Genomic DNA, 13494 nt, shown 5'->3' with positions numbered 1-13494 from the left:
CAATTTGTTCCATCATTGCAGGGTATACTGTATCCATTCAGTCTAGCAGATTAGCCTTTATTTTTACCCTTTAACTGTAAAACGTGATTAGTTGACTTTTCTCTAAAGAAACACTCCACTATTTGTGGAAATAGGCAAATTTTGCAAGTCACCTAGAGTTAAGCACTTGCGTTTTACCATTTTTGAATTCATTTAGCTGATCTCCGGGTTTGGTGGGATAACTTTTAGCTTAGCTTAGCATAAATCATTGAATTGGATTGGACCAATAGCATCTTGCTCAAAGATTTAAAAATAGTTTTGATAAGTTTCCTGTTTAATTCTATGCTCTTTGTGTACTAAACTGACAGAATGATAATAATGCTATTTTCTAAGCCAATGCTTTTAGGAACTATACTCTTTTTCCAATGCATAAGCTGCGTCCCAAATGGCACACTATACACTCTTCTTTTATGCACTATTTACTTATGCACTTACAGTACACTCAACAGCATAGTATATGAATGTAGTGTCATCCCAAATAGAGCACTAATGTTTTTTTTTTTACAAAGCAGAAATTTTAACTGTTTCCCAGATGACATTTGTCAGTTACCAAATGTCTAAACTACCAAAAAACCCGCTTGTTAAGTGTGATGTCACATGAAGCGGCTTCCGGCTTTCGGGTCCCGGAATGAGTATTACATATGTCACTGATACATCATGACTTAAAAAGCGGATACCTGCCATGAGTATAACTGTATTCACCATCGGGAGGCAGTATATTCACTCTCACAAGAGTTCAGCCTAGAAAAGGGCAAATTTTCATTTCTGTTTTTCTCAGTACACAATTTTACTACAGAAGAGTTAAGGTTATTGCACATTGAATCCGAAATTTCCGTTTTTTGGATGCGAAATTTCAGTTTTTCGCATCCAAAAAAAATTTTCAGAGGTGTTTTGAAAGTTCAGAGCCACCATACAAGCAAATGGCAAAATACAAAAAGCTGTCACTTGAGCCACAGATATGACAAGCACAGTGCATAATATAAGCCAGAATGTGGCAGACAGTTAAGAACCCATGATGGATTTTGTGAATGGCACACCTCTCCCCTGCTGCTGTTTGGGGTGTGTGTGTGTGTGTGCATGCGTGCGTGTTTGTGTGTGTGTGTCCACACATTTAACGAACAGGGATAATCACCTTATTTTCCGTTCAGTCCGTTGCTCTGCTCTCTAATGTCTATAGATACTTCCATTTCAAAATAGATTAATTATTACGCATCGGACTCAGTGTGCAAGGTTTGTTAACATGACAAATTTTTTGCATATGAAAATTATAAAATTGTTTTCTTCATTTTAAAGTGAGATGCGAATGATCTTACTCAATTATCTATTTTAAGCTAAAAGTGTTCCTCCTGAGATTGGCTAAATGGATTAAAAAAATGATAAAACTAAACCATTTATCTCAAGAGTAGTAAAAAAAAGAAAAAAAAAAAAACCTGGAGTGTTCCATTAAAAATAAGGGAGCAAACATGTTGCTTTTAAAGCAGAGTTGCTTTAATGAGTAAACCTGTTTTTAAAATTATTAAGCACATAAATAATGTTCATAATTATAAAAATGTAAAAAAAAAAAACTGTTGTAAGTCACTTTTTAAGTAAAGTAACTAATCACTTTTTACAGTGCAACTGCAAAGAACCCTCAAAAGAACTACCCAAAAGACCACCCTCACATGTAGTTTTCTAAATAGTCAACAGCCTCCCATATGGCCTGGCACGCATGAAAAACACCTCTGTTTTGATGTGATATATGTATGATATACTGATTAAACTTACTTATGCACAATTAAAACCGTGATTAAATACAAAATTGTTGTCCTGTTGCTATTTCTGCTCTTTCTTTTTCGAGCCAAACATATTCCACAGAAATATCTACAGCCAAGACTATTTTCCTGCCGCTGTGTTGCATGTTGTTTTTGAGATTACATAATTGATAAAATAGCTTCAAAAGGCCAAAATTGCTTTTAAGTAGTGCAGGGCTGTTACTGAATCCCCTACACACCACATAAAAAAAAAAATTGGATGTCTTCAACAGAGAGCCATATCAAATCCAATTCAGCAGGCTGTTGGTAAAATTGCTTTGTTTACACCAACTGTGATTTCCCCGGGAGAGATGTGATCAACTCCGAGACCCTGCCTTGGCATCGACTCATGTGCTACCTATCTGAGACTTCATCCAAGCTGTCAATCCAAGCTGTTCCTTTGTTTTTTCCTCCAATTTCAACGTCTCTAATTTAACCGCAAAACATGTTGTTCATGTCTTTTTTAAGAGTAACACAAATCACTTTGACAAATAGAAGAACATCACGTAAACTGGAAAACACATGTTTGTGATTTCTCAGCATTAAAAACCAGAGAACCTCACTCTCACTCACTCACTTTCCTTCAGCATTTTCCCTTTTTTTAATCAGAGGCCTCCACAGCAGAATGAACCTCCAATTACTCTTGCACATTTCACCAGCAGATACCCTTCCTGCCACAACCTGTTAACGTTAACGTTAAGAGTGCACTAAAAGCAGGAGTACACAGTGTGATTTTTGCTGTAGCTTGTATGCAATTATTTTTTTCTTTTGGGAGAATATGTGTGGAAAATGCTCATATGGTTCCAGCTTGTACCGTGAGAAAGGAATTTACAAGCCAAGCCATTTAAGTTAATTTTAAAACAGGTCAGAAAAGTTAAATGAACGAGGTACACTGTAAAAAGCAATAGCTGGTCTCACTGATACAATTAAGTGCAGTTAACTTATTATTATAAATAAGTTTGTTCACCTTACAATATTTAAAGAAGTAATCCCAACTTTTTAGCACATTAAGTTGTAAACTAAATAAATTTGAGTAATCTTGACTTTGTAGCTTTATTTACAACTTTTGAGTGGTCATGTGTCAAAAGCATATTAATGATAAAGAACGGTGATGAGGGAACTGAGGAAACAGGTGGAAGAATAAAAACTTAAGCATAATCAGACATAAATCTGAGAGCTTTTTCAATTAGTTGATGTTTAAAATGTATTTATGATTATATTAAAATATATTAATATTAATACAAATATTTAATAATATTTAGATGGGTACTATATATAATAAATGATATTATAAAATATTTATAAAAAAAAAATAATAATAATACATATTTAAATAATGATAAACAAATAAATATTATTATGTAAATTCATTTCTTCATTTTCTTTTCGGCTTGGTCCCTTTATTAATCAGGGGTCGTTACAGCGGAATTAACCGCCAACTTATCCAGCATATGTTTGACGCAGCGGATGCCCATCCAGCCACACACCAACACTGTGAAACATCCATACACACTCATTCTCACACATACGCTAAGTCCGGAGTGTGGGGGAAACCGGAGAAACCGGAGAACCCTGAGGAAACCCACTCGATCACGGAGAGAACATGCAAACTCCACACAAAAAATGCCAACTGACCAAGCTGGGGCTCGAACCAGCGGCCTTCTTGCTGTAAGGCAATTGTGCTACCCACTGAGACACTCTGCTGCCCCAATTATGTAAATATTATTTTTATTTTTATTATTATTATTAGTACATTAAACGTTGCTTAAAATGACTTGTTATATTAAAGTGTTGAAGTGTTATGTTGTTTTTTTGCAGTATACAGGGATGCTAAATGTTTTACAAGGTCGGTTGTTCATCCTGCATGTCCATTGCATTGTTTTTTATGCTGAGAAAGTAATAAATGTATGTTTAAAGACTGTATAAGGTGATTGCTGGGATGCCTGACTGATTGATTGATGCCTGTTTGACACACTACAATATTAGACAATATTAGACAATAGAAATGTTTTAGTAGTGTACTGTACGTATTGGTTTTTGTCTTTACTTAAATGTTTTAGTTCAGCTTACTTGATCATGTTAGGCAATGAGTTTTCTAATGTTTTACACAGTAAAACCCAACTTTATCAAATGAAATGAGTGTAGTTAACCCAAAATTTGCTAAAAGTTAATTCTACTCATTTGAAAAGAGTTTTGAACTCAGTGTTGAAGGTCACAAGTTAAATAAATACCTCATTACTTCAACTTAAATGGAGTAAGTTCACAGTGCTCATTAGGATTAGTTTTTTTAACTCAAATGGTTTGTAGCAATCGGTTTCCTCAAATGGTTTGAGTTGCCTTAACTTATTGAGTTTTACAGTACCCAGTTGGTTTGAGTTCTCTTTATTTATTGGGTTAAACTATGCTCACAATGCTTTGTTTACTCAAATGGATTAAGTTCACAGTACTTATTAGGATTAGTTTTTGAACTTAAATAGTTTGTTGGTTTCCTCAAATGGTTTGAGTTACCTTATCTTTTTGGGTTTTACAGTATGGTAATGTGAACACTAATAATAAGTTAACAACTAATTATTCAACGGTCAACGGTACTAAAATTTACTTTAAAAGTTGTAGATGCAAACAGTTTTAAGTTATGCTCACTTAAAATTTATAATTTTTAAAAATTAATAAATTTTTCCAAGTAAGGTCAACTTATTACATTTTACAGTGTATAGTATGTGCAGTTCTGTCAATCTATCTGAGGTTGAGCAAATAGGACAAACCAATTAGAGAAACTCACTGAACAGCGAGCGCTGAATGATGTCACATACTGTCTGACAGGGATGCCAAAGATGATTGTTGATAACAGACTATAAGCTTTAGAATTCCAATTAGAATCCTGATTTCCCAGTGTTGAAGAATAACCTGTATGAGTTGTAAACATTCATGTCTCTTATCAATATTATGTTTCTGTAAGAAAATAAGAGAGAGAGACTGGCTCTGAAAGCAATGATAGTATCGTCTTCCTCTGTTTAAGTTTTTGGTGCGGATTTTTGTTAGATTGCTATTCATAAATATCATCATTCTATATTATCAATATTATATTATATTGCTTCAGAGTCATACAATTGTCGTATACCACTGTGTCCATATGATTTTCACATTAAATCATGAGTGATGTGTGCATAGACATACAATCATCTGACCATCAGAATTCACACTGTGTAAGCCTGCCTTAACATGTGCAACACCCTGTGCTGGGAAACACTAACACACTCTCCCATTCATACACTTTGTCTAGTTCACCCAGACTGCATATCTTTGGACTGTGAGAAAAACAGCATCACCCATAAGGAAACCAACGGGAACATGCACAATCCATACAGAAAAGCCACCTGGTCCAGTCGGGACCACCAAACCACCATGCCACCAGATAAATTTTGAATCATATTTGGTGTACAAGTCAATTAATATTGAAAATGTTCAATTAATATTTGCTCACCCTGTGAGTGTACTCTCCGCATGCACCCTAAAAAGAGAAAAAGAACGAAAAAGAGCGAGAGAAAAAGAGATAGACAGCAATCATGTGGAGTTATCTTGGACCGTTTCATAAACTACAGAACAATTGTTCATAAATTATTTACCTTCTCTCCTTTTGGACCAGGTTCACCCTGAAAAAATAAGGTTTGCACAAAACACTGAAAATCCATCCAAAACATAATTCATGCATAGCATTCCACTGCCATGTAAAAAAAAACTCCTGTGACGACATTTTAATGTCAAAGCAAACACTTACTGGTACTCCTTTAGGACCGCGAGGACCCTGAGAAAATAATCACAATTAAAATATAGTCAACTATGGCAAACAGACCAGTCATAACAAGCACAAACACAAACACACAAACAAATCCTTTATAAATGAAGTTCTTATTCAGACTAGAGACAAAACAGAGTGTTTAATTAAGAAAGAAAGAAAGAAAGAAAGAAAGATAGATAGATAGATAGATAGATAGATAGATAGATAGATAGATAGATAGATAGATAGATAGATAGATAGATAGATAGATAGATAGATAGATAGATAGATAGATAGATAGATAGATAGATAGATAGATAGATAGATAGATAGATAGATAGATAGATAGATAGATAGATAGATAGATAGATAGAGAAAGAAAGAAAGTAAAAAAGAGAGAGAGAAAGAAAGAAAGACATAATGTAGAAAAGAAAGAAAGAAAGAAAGAAGGAAGCAAGGAAGGAAGAAAGGAAGAAAGATAGATAGAGAAAGAGAGAAAGAAAGAAAGTAAAAAGAGAGAGAGAAAGAAAGAAAGTAAAAAAGAGAGAGAAAGAAAGAAAGACATAAAGAAGAAAAGAAAGAAAGAAAGGAAGGAAGGAAGAAAGAGAGATAGAGAAAGAGAGAAAGAAAGAAAGTAAAAAAAGAGAGAGAGAGAGAGAGAGAAAGAAAGACATAAAGAAGAAAAGAAAGAAAGAAAGAAAGAAAGAAAGGAAGGAAGGAAGGAAGGAAGAAAGATAGATAGAGAAAGAGAGAAAGAAAGAAAGTAAAAGAGAGAGAGAGAGAAAGAAAGAAAAGACATAAAGAAGAAAAGAAAGAAAGAAAGAAAGAAGAGAGAGAGAAAGAAAGACAGAGAGAAGAAAGGAAAAACAGAAAGAAAGAAAGAAAAAAGAAAGAAAGAAAGAAAGAAAGAAAGAAAGAAAGAAAGAAAGAAAGAAAGAAAGAAAGAAAGAAAGAAAGAAAAAAATATCTGACTGCGTGTCCCCGCATCCATAAGGACTGTTTGGCGAAATATTTGACGGCATATCAAACAACTGAAACGATATAACTAGAGAAATCTCCACTGTGCTGCTGAGTGAGAGCGTATGGCAAGCCGTTTTAGCATTTAAACCTTTGTTCTGACTATCCATAAATATATTTAGAGATATCTCTAATTATATTTTGACTAGTCATAATTATAATTCGACTAGTCAGAATGACAATTAGAGATATCTGCAATTACAATTGTACTAGTACGAAATCAGATTGGAGATATCTGCAAATATATTATGACTAGTCATATTCCTCCATTGACTTCCATTGAAAAATATTTGCTGATATCTCTAAATGAGTTTAGAGTCTAGCGGAAAAAGTGATAGACAGGTGGTAATTTTTGTGTAACTTATCTTTATCTATTTATGATTTGGTTATGGGTATACAAAGACTATGTGGGTCAGAAAGTTGAAACGGTAGGCTACAAACAATTTATTCCTTATTAATTAATTCCAATTAATTAATTATTCATAAATAATTAAAACACGGCCGCCTGTGACAACGATGCCATCGTCCATTGCAATGTTTCACATTAGACATCGTACAATGCCAAATTGGTTGACATCGCCCAATCCTGCTTTAGGAATTTGGAAGATTTGTTGTACACTTTTACACAGGGCACCATTAACTGTTTTTAATATTAATAAATATTATATTAATAAAAAAAACATGCTCCACAATGCATTAAGTCATCTCAAAACATGTAAAGTAACTTTCACAGTTAGACTGATTCCAAGGAACCGTGATATTCATCCTAAAATGCCAACAAATCATTTTTAAGTACTACTAAATATAGATAAAGTCAAATGAGGTGCATAATGAGTCTTGAAGAAACTTGTTAATAAATTATAAAAGATCCATCTTAGGATGTATTAGCGTACTTTAGGAGCTCAATGCAGTGAATTCAAAAGCTCAGGAGAGGCCATTCATCTCTGATGCAATTTTATAAAGGTGTCTTTTCAGAAAAGCTCTCTTATTTTATAGATTCTAAGCTTGTTTTTCACAATGCTATAAAAGAAAGAACATAGGAGTTATACTACTTTTCATAAGGAGCAGTTTAAAGCACATAGCCTTGGAGCATACCGAATCTGCCCATTGTCTTTCATCACATGAAAGAAAGCTCTGACTACATTTTTAAAGCCGTACTTTAGAGGAGAGAGCCAACTCAATGTCCTTGTTTTAATACCACAGGCGGCTAAAGTCATACAGATTTTCACATGAAGTTACTTTTAACAAACCCCACTGAATGAGATGTAGGAAAGCGACCTCTCATCTCACACATACGCACACACACATATGCTGCCGTTCAGTCACTCCACCCATAAATCAAACTACAAGAGTGTTGTTCTTGTGAATTTATATGGCCATGCTTGCAGCCTAGATAAACATCAGTGTAACAAGCCATCTCGAAAACAAATGGCTCTACTGGTGAGTTTTATGGACACTGACAAATTTCTCTTTATGATATGTTTTACTTCTTTACATATTTCTCTCCATGACAAATGTTTTTTTATTCAAACGGTATAACATTAGTGTGTGCATTTAAACTAAAAGTATTTACATTTGGATTTTAACACTTCTATTAATACCGGTCAAGGCTGAAAGGTGTTTTCTTAAAAGCAATGTCAAATAGTGCAAATGAAATAGTGTTTAACAGCTGTAAAACTAGTAGAACTTACCATATCACCTTTTGGACCATTCTGTCCCTGTAAGTTTTCAAAACAATAAATAAATAAATACATCACAGGTGAAATAGAAAAAATCTTTAGACTTTTGGGTAGCAGAAATGACTTCATTCATTGCACGCATGCCATTATTGGTTTCATGTTGTCATGACTGGTGACAATAGTGAATTTATTACAATAATTGGTATAATTATTGTTACCATAATTATCAAAATGGCCGTCAATTATCCATTACGGCTAAACAATTTGGTAAAAGGGTTCAGAGGTTCCAAACCTGTGCGATTGGTAATTATTCAAACATTTATAAGGAATGAAGAAAAACTCACGGGTTTCCCGTCCAAGCCGATGGGGCCCTGAAGAAAAAAGGGGGGAAACAGCAGATTGGCAACATTGTGACGGCACAAAACAGCTTTAAATCTCTAGACAAGCGCACTGATGTAACAATGTTTATGGACAAAAATAGAGGTATTTCCTTAAAAGTCAGGTCAAGGCTGCCTTGAAGGCACAGGATGTTAACCTAATGTCATATTGACGTTGTACCCCAACATACCCCAACGTCATGGGGACATTGGATTTTGTTTGGAAATGAAAATCAGATTGAAGTCAGAACCCAACAACAGGCCAAGATCAAGATCTATTATCCAACCTAAAATCAACCAATTATCAACGCCTAATCATGTTACACCTTGACGTTGTGTGGACATTACCACCATTACATCTATCAGACGTTGGATTTTGGTCACTTTCCAACACAACCTAAAATCAACGAAATATTAACGTAATTTGACATCATTATTGGACATCTAAATAAGGTTGTCCCTAGACGCTGAAGAAGAAAGAAAGAAAGAAAGAAAGAAAGAAAGAAAGAAAGAAAGAAAGAAAGAAAGAATTGATTGATGTTGTACCCCAACGTCATGAGGACGTTGGATTTTGTTTGGAAATGAAAATCAGGTTGACATCAGAACCCAACATCAGGCCGACGTCAATGTTAAATGACCAACCTAAAATCAACCTTAAATCAACCAATTATCAACGTCTAATCATGTTACACCTTGACGTGATATAGACATTACCACCATGAGATCTATCAGACGTTGGATTTTGGTCACTTTCCAACACAATCTAAAATTAACCAAATATCAATGTAATTTGACGTTTAAATAATGTTGTCCTTAGATGCTGGCTAGACATTGAAATTTGGTCACCTGACGTCAAGACCTGAATCTAACCTAATATTAATGTCTTACAATGTTGTGTGCCTGCTGGGAAAGGTCAAGTGCAAAAGATTTACAAGAAACACTGAATGTATTACTGAATTCAGTGTTCTCTCTGTGTCCTGTGGATCCGTGCTCACGGCTGGTAATAAACACCTGAAAAGACCCTTTAACATATAGAGCTCAAAGACAGCCCATAGAAAGGGTCTTGGGACATTTATGCACATTACAGTGCATATACAGTTTCACATCATCCAACTCATAGAATAACAGCTGCACATGTCTACAGTATATTTATTCTCACTTCCTTGAGTCATTTCTTTGTGAATCCTTTAAATTAGGGGCCAGATAACCAGTGGCTAATTGGCGGCTTTTATAAACTCACAAATAAAATCTTTATAAGTTTGTCTGGTTGGTTTCCGACAAAAGTGACTTACCGGAAAGCCTGGAAATCCTCTAGTACCGGGCTGTCCCTGAGGGAAGACAGAAAGAAAAAAAAAGAAGAGGAGTTATTTTCTATACGAAAAACATGAGGATTATGTGAACTCGATGAAAGGAGGTCTGTGTTGAGAGACGGAGTATTGTTCCTCCAAACTCAGTTGTGTCGTAATTGAGGTTGAAGGACAGGAGCCTTCCTGCTCTGTAGGAAGCACTTTGTGTGGGATGTGGAGACAAAGACAAATAAAGCTTTAAAAACTGTGGGACACCAACTGAAACTCAACACTGGAAAGAACAAACGTTAAAGAGTAGTCCTTATTTAATTTGTTAGCCTTGTCTTATTGGCTCTCACACACTGAATGAGTGAATGTCAGTAATGATTAGTGCTACATTCTCCGGTGAACAATACTAAGTTTGCTTTCCTGAAAAAACGTTTGCTGCCCTTGGGAAAAGAGGAAGTCATTCAATATACTTGGCAAAAAAAAGGACTGTGTTGGAGCAACCTGAGAGAAAATTACAAGGAAGAGGTGAACTGAGCTAATGAAGGGGATTGTGTGTCTGGGTCTCAGGTAGTTATTGGAACATGGTTGTATTTTTTCTGCCTTGGGAACCTAAAGGTCTGAAATTATGGAAGCAGCGGCATGCGCCCCACTCAAATTATTCTGAAACAGGACTGACGACGTTCATTTCGTTGGCATGAAAATGTAATGAAAGCAATTCCAGTCCAAGAATTTTTCCAAACCAAAAATACACTACGGTCTTAATACATAGCTTTTTTCAGGACTGATATAAAGACAATTTCCTGACTGTAATACATTCATGTCATTAAAACAAGATTAAGTATAACACTTTCAATCATATTCTGAACAGAGACCATTTTTATAAGTATACCATGAATCAAAGATAAACATTTTCAGCAATGAGATTCAGCATCATTTACGAATCTTTACAAACTTGTAAGGGGGAAAAAACTACTAGGAGAGAAAGCTCACTTTGGATAATTTGTATTTTAAGGGAAAGTTGCCATGTTAACTTTACACATAAATTAATAAAATCTATGTTATTAATTGACGTCTAAAGACCTTTTGGATAACCCTAATGCTGTGTTCACAACAGACATAGAAGAAGTTTGCGGTGCAAACTAAGCATTTTACACGTTTGACGTGAATTGCTCGACGTCAACAATCTGAACTTAAGCGGACATTCGTGCAGCTTCAACCAATCAGGAGCTTGCGCTTGTGGGGGCGTGATTGTGACGTAGCACCTGTTGTTGGTGTCCCGGGGTAAATCCTCCAGCTGACACTGACAACAGTTCATCAAACTGGGCTCGGCTCAGTCAGAAGCACCGCTGAAAGCCTCCACCATCCAGGTTACGTTTCTGGAGGATATAGGCTTACAGAGTTGGATGCACCTCTGAAAGGATTTAGGGGACTCAGACATGGCTCTAAATGTATCAATGCTGTATTTCAGCCTTCATAAACCACATAAACATTGTTATTTTCTTAATAAAATCCATGTTAGCCATTTAGCAACGAATCTAGAGTCACCGGGCAGAAAGAAGCCCTGCCCATCATGCGAATCCGCGTCTAATCTGAAGTGAATCAGACGTGTGAATGAAGCAGATTTGATGTGCGAATGAAGCGGGGTTTGACACGCGAATGAAGCAAGTAAACTCAAATGTTCATGCGGCTATTTACACCGGAATAGCGCGATTTATCCGCACATTCTGCGTCTGGTGTGAACACAGCATTACCCTAACCTGATCAGCCTGGGCAATATATAGTTATTGTCCAGGCTGATCAGGTAATGACAACCCATTATGTTATCTACAGATAGCTGTCCTCTCCCTAACTACCCCACTTTGGCCTGAAAACTAAACGTCTACCTGCATGACTAAAGAAGTAATTTCCGCTGGCTTCTCCACACTTCTGCCTCAAATCAACCTCTTTGACCCCTTTGGAGGTGAGGACAAAGCCTAGTCTTTCAGCTCACCTGCTAAAGACATTCCCTCTGAGGCAGCCCTGCAATGAAACTTCTGCCTGTCACCAGTACTCTATCCCTGATGTCCACTCCTGACACCTTATTAGAGGTGATGGGTCAGAGGTATAGAGAAGTGTATAATCAGCAAGCGGAAAAACATATGTCTGAACGGTCTGTTGGCTCTGCCATAAGACTACATTGGGATGAATGTGGAAACCACAGACTGAAGTTTTGAACAACATAATCAGCAAGGAAATTGCACCTCTGCTGGCATAACATTAGGCTTTTTACTTACTCGCTGGAATGTGTGGAAAGGAAAAAGGGTGCCAGTTTGGGGACAAGCCCCATTTCGCCTGATGGCTGACCACTCATTAACAGATACAGCCCAATCGGCACGTATAACGTCTGGATTATAATGACAAGGGGTGGGATGTTTTCATTCCTACTTGCTAATGAAGATGAGATTCCAAATGGGTGTCATTATGTGGGAGTCACAGCCCTAAAATACTCTGATGAAGTGTAAGTGCTTCCATACAAGCTGTAGTGGGATTCTTGTCCTGTTCGTGCATATTAGAGATCAGGTCTTGATTAACAGAGATTCATTGGATGTGGTCCACATACAGTAGTAGTGTTCTGGATAACACTGATCCTGCTTATCTACCCCAAACTATATATTCATCAAGCTCACTTTAGGGAGGTTTGTAAGTCAAGTGCGGAAAGAAAAACAATAGAAGAACCCCTTGCCAGAAACTCTTGGAAAATATTGAGGCCGAAAGCTGCTAAAATCTGCACCTCTGACCTGTATCTAATCTGGAGATCTGACATTAGGAGGAAATGATGAAGAGTTTTAGCAGTGACAGAGCAAACACTTACAGGAGGTCCTCGTGGGCCAATGATAGACAGACCTGGCTCTCCTGGTGCTCCCTACGGACAGATAGAGAGGTAGAAAGACAGTGAGGAGAAGAACTAGGAAAAAAAGAGATAGAATGATATCCACTAAACTACACCTAGTGTACAAAGCCAAATGTATCAGTGAATATAGTGTATATGGAGAATAGAAAACCCTTTCTTAAACACCCTGTAACATCTGTTTGACATAACTCTTTCGCTAAGCCGCCTCACTGAGAGCGCTTGCATGCGGCTCAGAGGTGAACACAGTATTTTGGTCTGTAAGTAAAATGTCAGCAGACCTTGGTTCTCATTTCAGGGTCGTAGTTTACATCTTGACAGCGAGTTGAGCGGGTCAGAGAGCACTGCTGAGTAAACAACAAACGGCCCGGTGGACTGGTTATCTGGCGCAAACTAGGTGATTTGCACGGTGTTGGCCTGTCCGCAGAGCTGCACCAAACATCCAAGCAGAATCCCGCAACACTCTGTGGTCAGACAGGAAAGCTCTCGGGTTTCCAGCACTTTCCCTAATTAGCTCTCTCATGCGAAACTCTATCAGGAGGACACCTTTGATGACCCAGCCATCCATCAAATTGTGGACAGTTTTTAGTTTTTCTGGTTCAATGCCCACTTCATCGGGGTATTTGTTTTAGTGC

General features: G+C 36.7%; 1 protein-coding gene across 50 annotated transcripts in view; it reads right to left on the bottom strand.

Moving 5' to 3' along the window:
- Window positions 1–13494, bottom strand: part of col13a1 (collagen, type XIII, alpha 1) — a 199905-nt gene that overhangs the window by 90752 nt on the left and 95659 nt on the right. For all 50 annotated transcript variants that reach the window (XM_087278861.1, XM_087278866.1, XM_087278878.1 and 47 more), the window contains 7 exons: window positions 12824–12874; window positions 9970–10005; window positions 8645–8671; window positions 8313–8339; window positions 5605–5631; window positions 5453–5479; window positions 5311–5337 (listed from right to left, as the gene is read on the bottom strand). Coding sequence is in view for 2 of the 50 variants with exons in the window: in XM_087278854.1 (XP_087134980.1) it covers window positions 5311–5337; window positions 5453–5479; window positions 5605–5631; window positions 8313–8339; window positions 8645–8671; window positions 9970–10005; window positions 12824–12874 (222 nt within the window). In the remaining 48 variants the exon portion in view is untranslated. The remainder of the gene's footprint in view (window positions 1–5310; window positions 5338–5452; window positions 5480–5604; window positions 5632–8312; window positions 8340–8644; window positions 8672–9969; window positions 10006–12823; window positions 12875–13494) is intronic.

Source organism: Danio rerio, chromosome 13 (assembly GCF_052040795.2).
Source record: "Danio rerio strain M-AB ecotype USA chromosome 13, GRCz13ab, whole genome shotgun sequence".
Classification (NCBI taxonomy): Eukaryota; Metazoa; Chordata; class Actinopteri; order Cypriniformes; family Danionidae; genus Danio; species Danio rerio.
Note: the sequence above shows the minus strand (reverse complement) of the source record. Positions and strands in the feature narration are given on the sequence as shown.